This window comes from Vidua macroura, chromosome 1, assembly GCF_024509145.1.
Source record: "Vidua macroura isolate BioBank_ID:100142 chromosome 1, ASM2450914v1, whole genome shotgun sequence".
In the NCBI taxonomy this organism is placed as follows: Eukaryota; Metazoa; Chordata; class Aves; order Passeriformes; family Viduidae; genus Vidua; species Vidua macroura.
Genome location: NC_071571.1, coordinates 44,244,321 through 44,264,190, shown reverse-complemented (window position 1 = coordinate 44,264,190; position 19,870 = coordinate 44,244,321). Strand labels below are relative to the sequence as shown.

General features: G+C 42.1%; 2 protein-coding genes across 2 annotated transcripts in view; one reads left to right on the top strand and one right to left on the bottom strand.

The window, feature by feature from the left end:
- The window catches only part of SLC25A38 (solute carrier family 25 member 38), a 242,028-nt gene that overhangs the window by 169,785 nt on the left and 52,373 nt on the right, over nucleotides 1-19,870 (bottom strand). The gene's annotated exons all lie outside the window — the stretch shown is intronic.
- TMC2 (transmembrane channel like 2) overlaps nucleotides 9,223-19,870 on the top strand; it is a 31,075-nt gene continuing 20,427 nt past the window's right edge. Inside the window, exons 1-8 of the mRNA XM_053973581.1 lie at nucleotides 9,223-9,268; nucleotides 9,582-9,629; nucleotides 11,566-11,914; nucleotides 12,658-12,810; nucleotides 15,048-15,138; nucleotides 16,064-16,145; nucleotides 16,433-16,539; nucleotides 18,357-18,455. Coding sequence (XP_053829556.1) covers nucleotides 9,223-9,268; nucleotides 9,582-9,629; nucleotides 11,566-11,914; nucleotides 12,658-12,810; nucleotides 15,048-15,138; nucleotides 16,064-16,145; nucleotides 16,433-16,539; nucleotides 18,357-18,455 — 975 coding nt within the window. The remainder of the gene's footprint in view (nucleotides 9,269-9,581; nucleotides 9,630-11,565; nucleotides 11,915-12,657; nucleotides 12,811-15,047; nucleotides 15,139-16,063; nucleotides 16,146-16,432; nucleotides 16,540-18,356; nucleotides 18,456-19,870) is intronic.

Sequence of the window (19,870 nt, the reverse complement as noted above, 5' to 3'; positions counted from 1 at the left end):
CAGCAGGAGAGTCATGCAGATGTTTTACATTACACATTATATTAATTACTATATACACTCTATAGAGCCATAGCTATGAAGTTTCAGCACATAAACACACACAAAAACCCATGATCACAAATATATAGGCACTCACACATATTATTAATAATAGTAACAAATTACCCTCTTCTTACTTCTCTAAACAAAGGGAGCTTCATCACAAACCATCTAAAGGGAATAAATGCACCAGCAGATACTCAGTGAGTTCAAATAAACCCCAGATAAAAACAATAGCTTCTCATAAGCCAATTATATGTGCCACATACTCCAGGCTAGGAAAGGGCAGACCTTTATAACGATATTTTTCTTAGTTACTATTTCATAATAAACAATAATTTTTAACAATAAGCATGGAAATAACTAACATTTTAAAAGCATGTAATTTGTGGGTGATTTTCTTCTTTTGCTACTTATTGGAAATTTAATTTGTTCATGAGATCAAACAAAAAAATGTTTCCAATGTATGTAAAGACTATTTTTTTTATGAAGGAGAATCAAGATGTTTCTGAAAACATTCCGACCTGTTGCCTTAAGATTTGATACTTAAGTGTATTGGTAGCACATTTAAAAATGAGACATCATAAAAGCAAATTTGGATAATTTAGAGAGGCAGCCCAGAATTTTTCTTCAACAAGGGCTTCTGGTAGCTCTAAAACAGATCTTTCCAGCATCACTAGACTTACACCAGAAATCAAAAGGGTATAATTTCTAGTCTCGTGTGCCACCAGAGACTCAGAACAACCAAGTTCCTGAAACCATGGCTAACATAAAGTATTTACATGGCAGGGCTGCAGTCAGGTGAATTACTTAGCTGCTCACCCATTTGTACCGCCTTACCCCCATATCTAAATACTTTTCTATTATTGAGGTGAATTACTGACCTCAGATCCCAGGCTCATCCCTCCTGTGCAGACTGGCTGACTTGCTGAGCTCAGCTGTGATGGATGCTTCATCAAACCACCTTGCTGGGAAATAACAAATTTATTTTCTTCCAGCCCCTCCCCCGCTAGTTTGGGGCTCTTCCTAAAGATATTTGTGATAAATTAAATTTTTGAAAACTCTTCAGGTTAATAGTCCTAAGAGATTTTTCTCATCTGCTTTTGTTAATAAAGTGGGAATTCCAACCCCATCTCTTTTTTGTTAAGTACAGGAAACATGAATTTATAAAAACAGGGGAAAAAAAAGAAAGAAAACAGATCTTTCAATAGCAAGGTATTTAATAATAGTACTTAAAATAAAAAAGAATAGCTAGAATAGATAAAGTCTTCTTTTAAGGACTTACACAATATGAAATTAATATTACAAATGACCTAGCATGTCAGTCATTTGGGATAAATGGAAGTTTAAGCCCTCAAATCCCTCTCCTTTTCTTTACTTCTTTTCTGCTTTTTGGGGCTGCAGCTCCAATTCTGCCCAAGAGAGCAGAAGATAATAATTTCAGATGTTAATTCAGATGAGGCTGATATAGGAAGTCCTTTGGCTTCTTAGCGTGCTAGGAAAAAGAAGAAAATAGCAGTTTCACACAGGGCGAGCCCCCATTCGTTTATCCAGTGTGCTGCCTCTGCCTGAAGAGGCGGCAAAGCAGCTGAAAGGAAGAATTTGCTGTGCAGAGGGGCTGCCACAAGAGGGAGGTCCCATTGCACCCAGCTGGGCTCGCTCACCTCAGCTGCGTGGAGCATCACTCAGCCACAGCCTGCGGCCGCCCGCTTCTGCCCCTCCTGCTTTTCTCGAGCCCGTCCTGCACAAGACGGACGCCACCCCCCTGAAATGCGCTCCCTCCCCTTGAGACCTCGACTCGCCTCTCTCTGCCTGTGCAGAAACCGTCCGTGGGCTGAAACTCATTTTGGTGGCACGTCACTGCTGAGGATACACCGGGAGCATGGCACAAGCACTCCTGCTCTCACAGGGGCAGAGGAGGGATACAGCTCTTGTGGGCAGTATCTGTTCATCACAACTGTTCATCACACTGACAGAAGGAAAAGGAGGAAGCAGGTATATAGCATGATATAAATGTACTAAAAGAATCCCTTAGGATGCCAGATCATTGCAGTCCTCTTCCTCAAAAAAACTCATCCTCTTTTGTCTCAGCTAGCTTTCATGTTATGTGACTTCTGTCCTCCACCATGATGCTGCAATTTATTCTTTTTAAAAACTTATCTGGAAAACCTAATAAAAAAAGTAATCCAAGATGTTTCACAAATATGGCTTTGTCTTTCCAACAATGGCACAAAAGTCTGTGGGTTTGGACTTTTTCATCTGGTATAAATCAACCATGTATAGGGCCTTGATATAATTTAAACAGAGATACTGGTTCTGACTTCCAGTCACCCTGTTACCTCTTCTTTTCTGACACGAGCAGTAACCTTCACAGGGACCATCTGACTCCAAAAGAGCATTATGTGGAGACCCCTCAAAATCCTGTGCATCTCTGAGCCTATGATCCAGCAGGAGCCCTAGGGCTATTTGGCACAAACCCACAGCTGGTGTGACTTGGCAAATCATCATGGAAGTCACTAAAGCTTTAAGAGTTCATAGCAGCAGAGGGTTTGGCTGATGCAATGAAAGCAGAGCTTCTCTGGGAGCTTTTAGAAAGAGGTTAAAGCATGCAAGATCTTCCTGCCATGACCAGATTGTCAGGCAGCTTTCTCTCTGATTTCTAAATAAAAGAAAAAGAAACTAGTTGCTTTTCAGGCAAAGAGATTCTAGAAAAAGTGTGGTTCTTTTTTTTTTCCCCCACAGAAATCCTCTGAGACACTGAACAAAAGAAGAGGAAATACAGCAGCAGCAACCCCTCTGTGTCTAGAGAGGCTGGACAAGAGTCAACAAAAAAAGGCTCAACTCCTGTGAAGGGTGTTCTTCTGATCTTCTTACACTGTGATCTTGATTTATGCCCTTTCAGGGACTTCCTACAAAGGGGACCATGCTGAAATTTTCCTCCAGATGAGCAGGAGTAAAAGGTGAATCAGGAGTTCAGCAAAAATGTTCCTCCAAAAAAAACTCCTACCTCAGAATCTTTGCAAAAAACATGCTCTCTTCTGGTTTTGCACATATGTTCTCTAAACCACAAGTCTTTTCATATAAATCCTGTATGACATAATCATTCTCCATTTAAGTCCTGCATGAGAATGTTGACTCATGCTTTAGATTTGTCTAGAAGATTGTTGTTTTAATACTTTTCTCATCCTTGAAAACTTCACGAGAACTTCATTTTTGGATTTCATTTACTCTGCATAAATGGAGTACTGCGTTGGCAAATATGTTGTGTTGCCTCCATTCCCTAAAGGAGTGTGGGACATGGGTAGGGATGTCTATATCTGGCTACAAATCAGAACAGTTTTTCCAATGCCACTTAGTTGCTCGTGCAGTGCCAGGTTCAAAGGACCGTGAATCACACCGTTTTTTGTATGAACCTGTTCTCCTCAAAGCCTGTCCCCAAAAATGTCAGCAATGAGGAGGGAAGATACAGCAGTAACACACATCGTCTGACCAGCACCACTGCTAAACACCTTTATGTTGTGTTTGGAGAACACTGACAAGCTCACCTGGATGCAGGATGACTCCAAGCATGTGCTAAGCCTGAGACATGGAGTAGGTGAAGATGGCAGTGAGCTGGCAGATATTGGCTTGTTTTTTGCATTAATCTGGGGTCTTAATAACTGCAGTGTTTCCCACAAGGCTGCTGCAAATGGGGGACTCTAATCCTATACAGCTAGGTGATATAAGCACATTTGGGAAAAAAAAAAATATTTATTGGTTCCTACATGACAAGAATCAGTGGAAGACTATGAAGACTGAGGAGCTCTGTCCTGTGATTGATCTGACATTCCAAGATATCTCTCTGAGCCGGCACACCTCCTGGACCTGCCAGTGCACATCCTCCCCCTGTTTTGCTTTAGTTCTTCCTGACAAGGCACCCGAATTAGCAGTTCTGTGGCAGTTCTTCAGCTAAAAGAGGCTAATGGCTAACAGACCTTGTTGTGCTCCTTCACAGCAAACTCCTGGCTGTGTCTTGAGGTTATGAAACAACAGCAGGAAAGTAATAAAAAAGCAATAGTTACATCTCTGAGGACCTTGTGCTCCCCACCCTGGGCTGGGATTACACAGATAAAGCCCATTTTCATGGGCCAAGCACAAGACAACAAGGGACTGACTTGACCATCCCCAACACCACAAGATTAATCTTGCACAACTTCTTCCAGTGGGACTTCGTCATCTTTACAAGTAACTAATACCCACCCTGAACAAAGAGCATAGGGCATGTATTTGGCATCATTTTACTGCCTTCAGCCACAGTCCAGACCTATCATTCTCTATGGGAGCCAGAGGGTTATTTTCAAAGACTGCAAAGAGCTGAGAAATTTCTTTCCCAGATTATTTTAAGATAATGAGACTCTCTTTCCACATGTTTTGCAGTCAACGCTGCAGGTGAGTCCTCACTTTCTGAGCATTTTCATGCTGCTCTGTCAGAGTGTGCTCCAGATCCTGGTACCAAAATGCAGAATAAAATACAGCATTGCAGAGATCATGTGAGAGCAAGGATGACCTCTGCATAGATAGATGCTCAGGTTAGCATGTAGCCTCTGGTGGATATTCATGGCTTTGTAAGAAATTTGTTTTTGCAAAGTTAAACTCAGACATGGTCAAAAGTCAGGTTGGAGCTGAATCCAGTTTTATGAAGCACACCTGAGAGATCCTGGGAAACATGATTATGGTTGGTTTGGGTTTTTAAAAATAATTTCATTTTCTTTAATAGTTCAGCAGAAGCAAGTAAGTGTTTGGAAGTGGTCTCTCACTTTTAAACGTCTCTCTCAGATACATTGTTAAAGTTGGATCCAGCAATTCACAAGTTTTAGGTCCTAATCAAAATATGCACACACAGGTCAGGTATTATTGTTATTGTTCGAAAACACTCTCAAGTAAAGATTACTTATAGATGAGATGAATATTGAATAAATGTAATCCATGGATTAATTAGCTAAAGCCCTATGTTAATCAGAAAGCAAGAAAGGGAGAAACACTAGCTCATTAAGCATTTACAAGTATGTTGTATGTGCTTCCAGGATTCAGTTACCCTCTCTCCATAACACAACTGTTTTTTATTTAACACTTGGACGTGTGTGAGACACCCAATGTCCTCATATGCTAAAACTCAGAACTGCCAAATTATATAGTGTTAGTCATCACCAGTGTGAGGAGAAAAATCCTAAATAACACAGTAAAAAATATTTGTGCTACAACTCCATAAACTGCATGCACATGATATTTACATAAGTAACAGCTGGATTCATAGCTGTACATTACTTATTCACACCTTGTGTGGAATAACTCAAGAGGTAAAAGACTCATCCACTAATCTCCTCCCCCCAATCCTAAGAAATCCTAAGCCCTGCAAGACACTTGATCCTCTTAGGAAAATCAGGCTCATGAGCTGAGGATGGTGGTGTGCTTGGTGCTGAAGCACTGCTGGTGAACTCCCCATTCATTGTACGGTTATGCAAGTCCTGGTGGGCCCTGCTTGGGTCTGTTACCTGTTTGATGGACACACACAGACATGGAAAGTCCTCATGTACCACCTCCCTCGCAGCCCATGAGGTGTCTTGATGCTCTCCCAGGCCTGCTGTGCTGGGATCTCATTGTAAAATTTTTCTGTATATTTTTCCTTTAATGGAGCACCTTCTGCCATCAAAGATGGGTGTCAAAAGGATGTGAAGTGCACTCTTCTTACTTCACACACAGCATTTTGTAGAATATTCAACCATAGGATTTTCTCCGTGAATAATTCCATGTTGCAATATCTTTTTTCCTTTAAACATTTTTTTTTTTTTTTTTTTTTGACCAATGGTATTCAGTGTCCACAAACTACAAGCAGACAATCACACAGGCAAAACCAGCCCGGAGGTACAGCAAGATCTCCACCAGCCTAATTCTGGGGGGAAATTGCCGATCTCTCTGCACTTACCAAAAAACAGGGTAAACAAGCCAGCCAAGACAATCTAAGCATTTTGCACTTTTTCTTGGTCTCATCTTACGTGATGCCACTTTGTTACACTGAATCCCACTCCTCCCCAGTCTCTGCTGCCCAGCCTTCCTCTGCATCACAGCCTCTAGCACTGCCTGGCCCACCCAAAAAGTGATGGTGGCTCTGCAAGTCTGCCACATGTTCCCCCAAGGACATGTACCACAAGGAATCAAGAGTCAAAGGTTTCTCATCATGCTTGTGTGGCTGCACATCGGCCTCAGGGGGACCATCACTTCCAGAGGAGTCAGACAGCATCAGATGGAGTATTTATTTCTCTTGAGACTCTAAGGCAAAGGGAGCAGCCTGTCATATGCAAAGGGTCTGTTGCACCACAGGCTGAGTTGGAAAGGTAACGTAGGGATTTCTCCTAAGGGGTAAGTCCTTGGGCAGACATTTTAATAACACTCTTAATTAGGAAATAATTGCCAGGCATTATGCAACTCCCTCCTCTCCATGGGAGGGAGTCCAATGGAGCCAGAAGTGTGAAAGATAAAGGTCCCTACCTATGCGAGAGTGAAATGCTGCCATCCTGCCTGCAACAGCACAGTTTTATCATGGCTGGTCCTACTACCTTTGGCAGTGTAGGTACAGGGGAACAAAGCAACAGCCAAGCAGAGCTTATTGCAATTATGCTCATCCATACTGACCTGTTGCTTCATGGGAACGATGTGAAACAGACCCTGTTCCTGCTCTGTTCCATATGCTGGCACCCCTCAGCTGTCACTCCCTCTGCGAGGAGAGTGCAGGGCACTCTTATCCCCCCATGTGGCAAGGGGTGCCCAGGGCTCCCGTGGCTGCTGTGGAAACACCACACCTTGCCCCCACTGCTGTGAACAGACTGTAAAATCAAAGAGTAGGTGTTTCATATCAGGGCAGGAGACAGAGGTATTACCTGGCCACATATTTTGGTAGTAAAATGAACTTGCAGTCCCCATCACTTTTCAAAATCATATACTTGGTACCTATGGGCATGCCAAGTGGCACAAGCAGCTTTGGAGCCTGCAGCTGTCCCAGCTCCAGTGCAGATCATGGGTGAATCACCAACTCTGTGGTGGAGTAGAAACCAGGACGCTCAACTCTGCCAATGAGATGCCCACATGAACATACCTTGAGCATGCAAAAAGCATCTGAGCATGCCTTGGTGGGAGAGAAGGGGTAAGGTCCACGAAAGGACAAGGGGTAATGGTTTTAAACTAAAAGAGGGTCAATTTGGATTCGGTACAACAAAGTTTTTTTACAATGAGGGTGGTAAAACAGTGGTGCAGGTTGCCAAGTGAGGTGGTGGATGTCTCATCCCTGGAAACATTCAAGGTCAATTTGGACAGGGCTATTAGCAACCTTGTCTACATGAAGATGTCCCTGCTTACTGCAGTGGAGTTGGGTCAGTTCTTGCCCAAACCATTCTGTGATTTCTGAGGCAGAAGCAGTGCTATCACTGAGTACAGTACTGGGGGGGGTGGAGGGTGGGGTGTGATGAGCATCCACAGCCCTTTTGTCTCCTGCCACATGATTCTTCAGAAACCTGGTCTCCATTTAACTAGAAGGCCCCTAGATCTTCTGTTTGGGATAGAGATGCTTGGGACTGAGGCAACTGAAGTATCTTGCAGAAGATCTGTTCCAGTTGCCTCCAGCGGCTGGGAATTTCTCCTTTTTTTCCTGGAGCAGTATTAATTCAATGGCCTAGCGATCACATTGGAAACAAACCACATCAGCATATAGAGTTACAGGTAAAACTCATTCACTGGGAAGACCTTCAAAAGGCACTACCACTGTCTTCAGACCCAGTCAAGCCCACTGGTGTGGGGAACACACAGTGAAAATGCCCTGCACAATGAACTTGTAGGGTTAGAACTGTTAATAATGTATGGGCACATACCATACATTATGTATTAAGCTCAAGAGAGCTGAGCTAAAGTCAAGCATAGATCAAACAATCCATGGGATTTGACTTAAAGAATTTGAAAGGTGCCGCTGGACCCAAATTCAATGAGAAAAAGCAGCAGAGAGAGGTTCAGGCTGGCACCTCCTCAGTCACAACACCTGATCCAAAGCAGGAGTCAGCACATGTCAGTGGTGGCAGCAGCCTCAAGCTGATCTCTGCAACAGTCCTCTCTTTTGGGAGAGAAGGAAGGAATTAACACTCATCCTGTTAATCCTTGGAAAAAAGTCATTATGCCAGGTCCCTGAGGGACACCTGTGCAAGCCAGGGGTCTGCAGTATGTTTCATAGATGGTGTGAGGGTAAGCGCTCCTTTTGGGACACCAAGAGAAACCCCACACTGGGAATGCACCCTTGGGTGCTCTTTGCAGAGGCTACTGCTGAGGCAGACAGTGCAGGTTTTACTCTGGGCATCACTCAGACAAACCTATTCTTGGCCCACTGAAAAACTGCAAGCTGCAGAATGCAATACAATACTTTGTGGTTCTAAAGGACCTTCAAAATGAGGGTCTCACATAAATTAATTAAGACTCAGAGCACCTAGAAGGAAAATCTATCCTATTTTACCAGCAAGTGCAATGAGTATGCAAAGGTCACACAGAATAGAGGAGCAAAGGAAAGAGAGATCCTGGTATCCTGACTCCTGACTCTTTGCTGCATCTATTAGCTCATGAGTCCCCTCCAAGGGACACGCATGGAGGACAAAAGGTGACCCAGAGCTTTGTCCCAAGGGGCACTGGCTGAGAGATTTAATAAGATGCAGGAGAATGACTAACGGGGTTACACAGATTGTCCCAGGTCAGTAAAGAATATGGCATTAAGAAAATTGATCCTTTGAAAGCCTCCAGCCACATGCTTATGTCAGAACCAGACGTGACTTGTGCCTGTGTTTCATACGACACCACCAAGTACCCACCAAAGGGCTTTCCTTCATGTATAAATAATGAAATGCAATGTAATGCCAACAGGTGCTTTTTTCACAGGGAGAAGGGAGAAGAAGGGAAAGTGTTTGGGTAGGCTGAGGCAGAGCCCAGGTTCTCCCTGCCTCTCCCACCCCTCCCTGTTCTCATGGCTCATGAGCAAGAGGTCACTGACGGCTGGACGTGCCCATCTGTCTGCAATGCCAAGGAGACAAGCACTGGAAGAAGGAGCAACCTGTGTATGACTGGGGTCTGTGTGCAGCATAGCAGCTACAGTGTCTGGGCAATAGACAGGAGGCTGTCATGGGGAAGAAAAAGAAAAGTTCTCTACAGGTCATCCTGGAAGATGGTTGGTATCACTGTGAGATCATTTCAATTTGCATGCTGCCAAATACTTCACTAATCTTCTTGGGGCTTCCTGAGCACACCATTTTGCATCTCCCAAAGATCATACAATTTCAGTTTGCTTGAGCAGGGGACTTTTGTCAGTCTGCCAGACTAAAGTAAATACTAAGAGCATTGCTGTAGGGAAAGAATATAATGTATAATCAATAAGGGAAATTCTGCCAAGCTCAGCTGGAACTTGAGGGTTAGCTGTGTCAAGCATCACATGTGTAAATTCCAGCAACAAATGCAATTACTCTTCATTCTTTGTTTTGCAGCTGGAATAGAGTTTGACGGAGAAGTGGAAACTGACACAGAGAGTGAAGGTAATGTAGAGATAAACAAATGTGGTCCTGTTTGAAATACAAGAGGTGATACCTTCTCTTTTTCTCTCTGACTTATAACTTGCTCTACAACACAAACTCTTTCATGAGCTACTTGCAAACAAGCAGATTTTTCCCTTAAGGTTTAACTTACAACAGTGATATGTAAACTGCCATTCTTAAGCAGTCTGTCCTCTTTTATCCATGTTCCCAGAGTCAGAGGCTGTCGGAGCCCACATCCCTTGGGAGTCTGCCCCTAGTAAATCAGGCACTGCAGTAAAGCACCACCCCGTGCAGGGCTGGGGCTGCTTTGCACTGTACTGAAGTCCTGCTTGCCCTCCCTGTAATGCTTGCTTAGACCATAATACACTGGGATCTTCATCAGTCATGGCCTCAAGAAGATAATGATGAAAATGGATTGAAGGGAGACTTATGACTGTGAGGGAAATCAGGAAAAGCCTGTGACAGGACTAAAAACATCTTTAACTCTGCAGGTATAGTATATCTAAGGTGAGAGAGCTAAGAGGTAAGACCATAACAGCACTGGATAGGTGATACAAATGTAGCTGTTACTGCAAAAACAGTTCACAACTGTGTCTGTATTACTTACAGGATTTGAGAAAGTAAACAGCAAACTACTGGAACTTATTTTTTTTTTTTTTAATCATATCCACCTTTTCTATATAGGCAAAAGAGGCAGTAAGATAAAGGTAACAAATTAATGCTTCATATTTATCCTAATAGTTGAGAGGTTGCAAAGTAAAAAACCCCTAGATCATTGGCTGTCCAAAATGAATATTTTCCAAAATGGAGCAGGTGGTCCTTTGATCTAGTTGATTGAACAAAATTCAGTTTAGATGGACCATTACATAGTAACTGAAATCTGCGTAATGGCTCCTGAGAAATTAATTGGAAGCTCCTTCTCATTCCCAGTGTCAAATGTGACAACCACTACCTACTAATTTTTTACCACTGAAAACCAGAAACTATTTGCTTGTCAATTATTTCTAGGTTTTCACCAAACCAAAAATGCAAATACATCAATTCTTTTTTGCTTCTATTTTTCTCACCTTTTAGGCTCCTCATTTTACACTCTGGATTCCATTCCATCATAATTTTCTTCTTCCATTACAATATCTCCAACTCTTTACTTTTATCAGCCTGAAATTTTGGAAAATAAGAAGCCAGAATGCTCTGGAAACTTACTATTAATTTTAATAGGCTTGGTAGTAAAAGAGATAGAGAGACACAGGCTTTTGAAAATTTTTTCCCCTTTTCCATAAAATTCTGCAATTAAATCATGCTCCACTTCAATCCTTTAAGCTGGAAGCATTTCTGACTTCTGGAAAGAGGAGGTTTTTAGTTTGCAACGCCAATAAGAATGAAATGTGCCTCAGAGACTATCTGGTCTTTTTCTTCTCTGAATAGAGACTATCCAATATAAAAGAAAACTAAGAGAAAGAAAACTGGATACTGCCTGTGCTGTGCCTTTTCTCTCTATAAATAGAAGAACTCCATTTCCAGCCTTGAAAAGTAAACATCTTTCAAAGACATCACATCAACAAGCAAACTACGCATTGTGTAACAGATTGCAATTTCTGTTTCCTTTGTTCTGGTGTGTTTACAGGTCAGGGAGATATCTGTCTGTGCTGTCTGATGGATGGGCTTTTGCATTTGTAACTAATTTCCAATTCTCTTATGGTCACATATAAGTCACTGATGTGCTAAATCGCAATGTCTTAAACTGGAGTTGCACAACCAAAGAGTTCCACCTGGTTCTTGGATAGGGCATAACACAAAGCCCATCAAGATCAACAGGCACCTGCTCTTTGAATTTGCCAGGGTTTGCATCAGGTGTCCTGGCTGCCCATGCTCTTCTGTTGAATCTTTATTCTGCCAGCATGGGTTTCCCAATGTAATTGTTTTTTATCACTTGCAGAAGATGAAGTAAAGGACAAGAAAACTAACAAACAACCCCTCAGGGAAACTGGCAGAGCAAGCAGACTTCAAAGCAAAAAGCAAGAGAAAGACAAAGAAGAAAAAGAAGACGAACAAGATGAGAGCAAAGAGGAAGACAATGGCAGCCAACAAAACAGAGCTTCTAGGAGAACAAATTACCAAAGGAAAAACAGAAATGGAAAAAAGGCAAGAGAGGAAGGAAGCCAGCAGAAAGAGAGAGGCAAAACGGCTCCTAACAAAGATCAAAAGGAATCAGAAAACAAAGAAAAGAAAACAACCAAGAGAGGGAAGGAGGGGGAGAATAAACAGAAGAAAGGCAGGAAAAACAGGTAATTAAACAATCCCTGACTACAGTGCCTTGTTCAGCTTGGCAGCAATATTGACATGCCAGTGGCATGTGGATCACAATGGCAAAACCAATAGACTGCAAATAAGTTCCTGCTCTCCTTAAAGAGACACAGTGGAAAACAGTGTAAAATGCCACAAAATGAAACTGTTTCCAAGTCATTACCATTTTTTAACCAGGATCAGGTCTATGCATGTAGTGGACTTTTAGTACCTACAGCCAGGGGTAGAAAAGCACCCCTAAAGAAGGTACCTTGAGAAATTTGGGCATTGAGACCTTTTTTTTTTTGATTGGTCTATAGAAACATTCCAGTTAAAATGGATCCCTTGTGTTTTCAAGTCTCTTCCTCTTCTAAATCTTGCTTGTCCCAACCTTCAACTTTTCCCCATATCTCCCATTTTGTTATGAAGGCATGAAGACCATTTTTCCGGAGCCAGCTGTAGCCCTGGTAGCTGTAGGCAATGTTCTATAGCTAAAATGTGGCCCAAAGCACAACACTGAGTGAATTGTAGCAGGGCACAAATGGCTCCTCATTATCCTGGTTGGAAACAGCCCTGCTTTGAGTGCAATGGGAACTGGCATCGCACTGAGCCAGGGGATATTGAGGCACTGTGCCCACATCGGAGTGGAATTCCCAGGGCCAACAGCAGTCTGCCTACCCCAAGCAAGGCCTTCCCTCTAACCCCTGTGAGTTTTTCTGTGTCCTTTATTTTGTGTGTCTTCCAGTACTACTTCTGCTTCCTCCAACTCATCTGATGAGGAGTCACTGTCAGAGGAAGAGCTCGCGATGCTGAAGGAGCAGGTGGAGCAAAAGAAAAAACTGATTTCCACCATGAGGAACAAGCCCTGGAGGATGATGAAAAAGCTCTCGGTGCTCAGGTACCCATCAAAATGGGAACCCCCACTCCTGGAGTCTCTGCTGACTTTTGTCAGATACACTTTGCCTTTCCTTGAAATGACATATTTGTTGCTGCTGTAATATCATAGTATCAGAAAAAGTGACCTGCAGAACCTGGCCAGGCTACCTGGTTCAAATGATCAGAGTTAAAATGTGCAATCTGATTTTCAGCCTCTGTAACCAAAGAACAGACAAAGTGCAAATCTGTTCAACTGATACCCATGGCCAGGACATTCTACCCTCATATTTAAAACCAAATGACTCACTACAGTCAGGCTACTTGTTAAAGCAAACTCCGTACCCTAGCTTGCTTATTCATGTCTTTTGTCAGACAGAAATCAGAGCAGCACAGTGCCATGTTAGTGCACAGTCCTGAGATGGGGCTTCTGGGAAAAAAGGCTGTATTATTTGCAGAGGTTTATGGAGCAAAGATAAATCTGCCACACAGCCCCTGATGAAAGTGGGAACAGCTCAGGCAGCAGCAGAGACCCCTTTGTGCTGGACAGTGGGGCAGAGCAGACCAGGGAAATCAAAACCCATAGGCTGACAGGGAATGGCTCATAATAAAACATTCCCCTGTCAGGGCAATGATTCAGCTCCCAGCTCTAATGCTTAAGGAACCTCTGAAACCCCTTTCTACCAGCAGAAATTTCAAAACAACATTGCAAAGCACACATACATTTTTTTTTAACTAAAAACCAAGCTATGTTAAACCATTACACAGCCCCACAGTGAGTGGTGATGTCCCTGCTCCGTGTTTGCTGAGAGGTTGTGCAGAGCTGCAGGGACTGTGTTATGAAAGCTGGCAGTCACCATGTGTCTTTGCTTCTCTCTTTTATGCCCTGAAGGCCAAGACCCATTCCATCTTCCAATAAAATCAGGAATTGTGAACTCTACCAATTACTTCTGAAAATCTGGCTAAAGGTCTATAATAGGAAAACTGTGCTAAAGTAACTTTTCCACCTCACAGCTGTGCTATGAGCCTGAGCTCATAACAAATAAATTCTTATGGCCCTAAAATTCCAAATTTCTGTAAGAAAAGAAAAAAAAAAAAACAAAAACAAAAACGAGCAAAGCAGTGTTATTTCTGATGCATTTTTTTTTCCCTGTGGTGTAGGATACTGACAAAATTTCTACTTAGGATCATGTTTGACAATGTACTTCCATACTTTCATCTTATTTCTGAGCTACAGCAATCATCACTACCTATTAATGAACCTAAACAAAACTGTTGCAGTGTTTGTGCAGTGGTCTCCAGAAAGACTCTCAGCACACTGTACATTCAATAGATATTTTTGGTTGCATGAACTCCACCCTGAGAGAAGAAATTATTAGCCCCATTGCACAGATGAGGGGTGTAAAACACAAAGAGAGCGAAACAATATGTTCAAGACTTAGAAATCTCACTTTAGGTTTGCAAATGAAGTCACAGGTGATTTTTCCAAGGTTACAGGCTGACCTAGCCAACTATTTATACCAAGTGGAATTCCATCTTTCCCACAGGCTTAGGATGACATAAAACCTCCCAGCTCCTGAAATTTAATCTCTTTTCATTGGCAATGCCAATATACAATATAATTTTATTCACAAGCTCAGCATACTCAGCATAACAGCATCTACCTAGACTATTTTCTCTGTATTTCCCTTAGATATCCTAGTGTAAAACTAGTTTCATTTTGCAGCTTGATTTTACTCCTGACTAGCGTAGACTCATTCCTCTGGCATTGAGATTATCCCCTTGGGCTGTTTGCACATCTCTGATATTTATCCTGGGAGGTGCTCATAAAAGGAAACTCATCATCCTCTTGGAGTTTATTTCACTAGGCAATGTTATTTTCTCCTTGACCAATGCACCAGGAGAGAGAAATTATAACAGGCATGCAGGCTGAGAGAGCTCTGCAGCGAGAGAAATGGGCAAGCTTTTAGTTTGCACCCATGGAGAAGTGTGGAGCAAGATTTGGGGCACTAACAATACTTAAAGCTAATATAAAACATTTCTATATGAATGTGAGTGCTTTGGGGACCTAACAGCTAATCCTGGGTGGGTGTCTGAGCTCTATATGGCACAGCAACTGATCAGCAGAGAGCAGGTGGGGAGAGACACCAAGTCCCCCACCTTCCTACGAGCACGGTTGCTTATCCCACTGGTGCAGGCAGGGGTGAAAAGCTAAAGACCCCTCTGCTGTTTTAATAACCTGCTTGTTTATATCCCAATTAGGGAGGCACAAGATTTTGTAGAGAAGTTTGAAGGAGCACTGGGAAAAGGAAAGGGCAAAAAGTTGTATGCATATAAGATGATGATGGCGAAGGTAAGTGCTACAGTGATGTCAGCGAAAGGCTTGGATACTCAGTTATGTATTCAGCACATCTTTAGGTTTATTGACCTCTATTTGGGGAAAGAGGCACAAAGAAATCTGAATAAAAATTCCTGCCCACATTCAAAAAAATACTAGCTGGCTTCAAATCTACAACTATTGCAGAAAGAACAGGGGGAAATTCACCCCAACCTGAACCTCATTGTGACCTTTCCTGAAGCAAGGGAGAGTTTACAGGAGCAGGGAAAACCATGGCTTTCTGGCTGCAATCTCCAAAACCTTGATACGTGAGAAAAGATATCCCTAAAGGGGAAATAGGCCCTGCCAAATTCTTGCCCTACCCCTAGTCCTGTAAAATTTCATCTTCTCCAGTGATGAGGAGATAAGAGGGAGAATGATGGCTGTGTTTTGAGACTGAAGTTGGTAGCCAAATTGCATGTTGTCATGGAGATTATATTGAGAAGCGCAAAACAGAGGCAGACCTGAGATTATGAAATCAATGGGAGTTTAGCTGCTGGCCTTGTGAGGAAAGATTCAAGCTCAGTGTTTCATCAAACTAAATGTTGCTTTAAATAGAGTTTGTCCTTAACCAATTCTTTCAATCCAGAGGCAGGTCTGAATTTCCCACCTCTATATAATCTGATCAACCCATAGCACAACTGCAGCTTTCCAAAAGCCTGGAAAGGTTAAAACTCTTAAAACTCAAATCATGAATGTGAACACTTGGGAGTGGGAGGGGATTTTTGGTTGAAGGGAGTTTCTGAAGTAGTCCAAAAGATAAGACCCAGACTAGAGTTCCTACTATGGACTTTACACCCACAACCAACCATGCTACCAAACTCTGATATTAGAAAGCCCTGCTTCAGAGCAGACCCCCTCTTCACACTTTTCTGCTCACTGCAATGTTGTCTTGTTTCAGAAATGGGTGAAATTTAAGAGAGACTTTGAAAATTTTAAAACTCAGTGCATACCGTGGGAGATGAAGATAAAGGAAGTGGAGAGTAAGTTGAAGTTGCTGTGTGGTGGCAGTGGGACATTTCCTAAGATAGCCTTGTCTTCATACAAACACTGTTCCTGCTTCCTGGTCCACAGTCTCCACTCACCCCGGGCATCAGTGCCAAACACGGAGCACACACCCCTGGCAGCTGCAGGTGTTGCTCTCTCCAGCAGTTGAGGGGACTGTTGGGAGGCTCATGGGAAATGTGCTGGGGAGACCTGAGGGTAAAGGGTTGCTGAGGACAGTTTAACCCTCCTAAACTCCTAACCATGAAATGTCTTCTGCTTTAAGGTCACTTTGGCTCCTCTGTTGCTTCCTACTTCATATTTCTGCGGTGGATGTATGGAGTAAATCTTGTCCTTTTTGGGTTAATATTTGGACTGGTTATAATTCCAGAGGTAAGTGCTTAATTCTCCTCTCAGTAATATCTTGCCCTTTGCTTGACACAAACATGACATTGACAGGACAAATGCCTGATAACAGGCATCACTTTAGAAAAATGAAATGCCTGAGGACAATTACTTACAAAAAGTTACTGACACAGGAGTGGAAGTCGTGTTGATATCAGGAGACATAGAATGCTATCAAAGATTCTGCCCATCCATCAGCTGAAACAGGGACTCAGCAATCTGATTCAAGGCTAGTTTTACATTTTGACTAAAGTGAATAACATGACATTCCAATCCTAGGCACAAGATTTGGTCTGCATGAGCCACAGGAAATGGCTTGTGCTCTGAAAATAATTAAGTACCCTCCGTTTTGAGCCCTCTGGGGGGCATGGCCATGGGGCAGCAGCCATGGCACAGCCTCTCGGGGAACAATTTCCCAGCATTTTGCCAACTAACACTTGCTTGAGAAATAACCCTTTTTTGTACTTCCAATTCATATGATTCACAAGCAATTGTTTTATTTTTAGTTTTTCTATTTCTCACTCTTCTTGGAGAATGAAAAGGATCTCATAGCCAACTTTATATGATAGTTTTTTGAATAATTTTTTAATGTAGCCATTACAGCTCTGGCTAAATTACTCAGTGCAGTATTTAAAGGCTGTGCAATCCACAGACAGTGGCATCTGTTCTGTTCAATGCAGAATTTTATGGAGCAAAAATGCACTGCAGAATGTCTCCTGAGGACCGTGCTTTTGTTCTCCTTAATGTGCTTGCTCACACTATGGAAAGGGAAAGCTCAGTTTCCCCAGGACGAGGAGACATAACCATTAGCACTGAACAATACAAATGTGTTTGGTTAGGAACTATGCATATGGCAGGAGCTCTCCTCTCTGAAGTGTGCACACTGTTACTCACTGCCTACTGAGCTGTTACGATACGGAGAGTAGCTGGGCAATAAACATTTAATCATAAATTATTTTGAGTGTAATTACATAGCCCTAAAAAATAAGTGATAGATGATATGCTAGGACCTTTCTAGGCTATGAATGCTAATGAGATATTTTGGTATTGGCAGCAGTCCGCTTGTAAATATAATAATTCTCCATAGCCCTTGGCATTCTCTGTCTGGACTTCTACTGCTGCTCCAGCTGTAAGACCTGCTTTGCATGGTGCCATGAGGACAGGCTGTGCCATGAAAACTATTCTTTGCATCTTTTTGTCATACTTTTTTTTTCCCAAACTTAATTGCCCTTTGCCTCACCTTGAGAATGTCTTTCAATTCAGGACTGAAAAACACAAATTATATTGCAAGCTTGACCCAGTGCTCTTGACTTGTCTCAGAGGAGTAGGTCAGCATAAATAGATGAAGTTAATCCCTTTACTGCATTAGACCCATGAAGTTCAAGCAAAGAACTCCTTGCTAAACTAAGGACATTTCAACTCCAGATGTTCATTGAGGATACAATTTCTCCAAAAAATATTTCCTGTGCAACGGATATGTCCAGGGAAAGGGAAATCCTGTGGTTATTTGCGTGAAATTAATACTAAGGATTAACAATAAATGTAATACTGTACAATAATAAATATACTTAGTACTAAATATTAATAGATATAATTAATACTAAATAATTATAAATTAAATTAATGCTAGGCAGTTTTTTTAAAACTGCTGCTCTAGCATTAATAAATAAAATATATATCAAAATCAACAAAAAAGGAAAACCAACCAAAAGCAAACCAAAACAGACTCATTAAGAAAAAAAACCTGTTAAAAATTCTTTGGTGTTTTATAGTATACATGCATCACTGTTATTAATGTTCTCCAGGTCCTGATGGGAATGCCATATGGGAGTTTGCCAAGGAAAACTGTACCCCGGGCTGAACAAGCAACAGCTATGGATTTTTCAGTTCTTTGGGATTTTGAGGTAAGCACACAAGTGTTAATCATAAAATATCACTTGAATACCTCCTAAAACCCCTCAGAAGTTAGTGGTGCTACAAGGATGATTTTGTTCCAAGATAAACCAGGGGAGCTGGTTTCTTCCAGAAGAAGTGTGGAAAGTCTTTTGTTGCAACAAAATCTTTGTGGATGCTGAGATTTCTGGCCAAAACAGCATGTCCACATGCAGACACCTGCATATGGACTTGAACAACTTCAATACACAAATGTGCTGCCTGGCATACATCATGTGTGTGTAGACACAAAAGCCATTTTGCTTCCAACTGGAAAGGCACCAAGTACCCAGGTGATAGGCTCGAGCTGCTCCAAACCAGGCAGCCAGACAGAGACTTCAAGCTGCAGACTCCCTTCACAAGCAGGGAGCACCTTGCCAGACCACTGAAAGTGATTGGGAAGGGCGTTGCTCCCCATGTCCATGCCCTCCCTGTTTCACTGAAATATTTACATGAGCCTGAAGTGCAAAACAAAGTTTAGGACTTGCACCCAAAGGAAAATCCTAAGTTTCCAACCATCTCTGGGTGCTTGCCTGCAATACCAATTCACCTCCCACCCCTGTTACTTTGAAAATTTAAGCCAAAAGGATTAAGTGCTTTTAGGTGACAGCCCAAGAAAAGGTATGTGCAGGGGGTGAAGACTTTTGGATGTAATCAGTGCCTTGGGATCTGACTTTCAAAACAGTTACTTCTGGAAACATTTTTTCAGTGCTTGTCAGCACTGACGCACATGCTACAAGCATGGGACCACAGGCTACAGTCCTTCTGTAATAAACCCCTTGCAATTTCCTTAGCTTAAAAAAAAAAAAAAAAAAGAAAAGAAAGAAAAAAAACCAAACCAACCACATAAAAACAACCAAGCAACAACCAAAAAAGCTACCTTGTTGTAAACCAGATAATTTAAACTAATCTATTAATAAGTATTCAAATACTGGTGTCGAGGAACTTGCCAGGGCCAGGCCTTCATTTACCCCCCATAATCTGCTGAGGATCCTTTCAACTCTTCCTCTCCCTGCACTTTCCCTCACTGCTAGAATCCAGAATTCAGAAATTAATTAGGGACATTTTTAATAGCAGCGTAAGGAATGAAAAATTCATTTGAGCAGTGCACTGTAAAAAAACAAGAGGTAGCATTTAAACTCATTAAGCCAGAAGAATAAAAAGCAAAATAAAACCCTAAAACAAACAAACAAAAAATTCTGAAGGAGTGTTGATTAAATGCAGCTGCTGATTTTCTCTGGAAGACCATAAGTAATAGACCTATCAGAAAGGAAACTTGTCTCTGGATGAGGCTGTATGCTTCCAGGAAATGCTTACTCCCATGACTTGCCAGTCTCCTGCTGTCACTGAGGTGTTGGTCCTCTGAACCCCTCTGCTGTACAGGTCC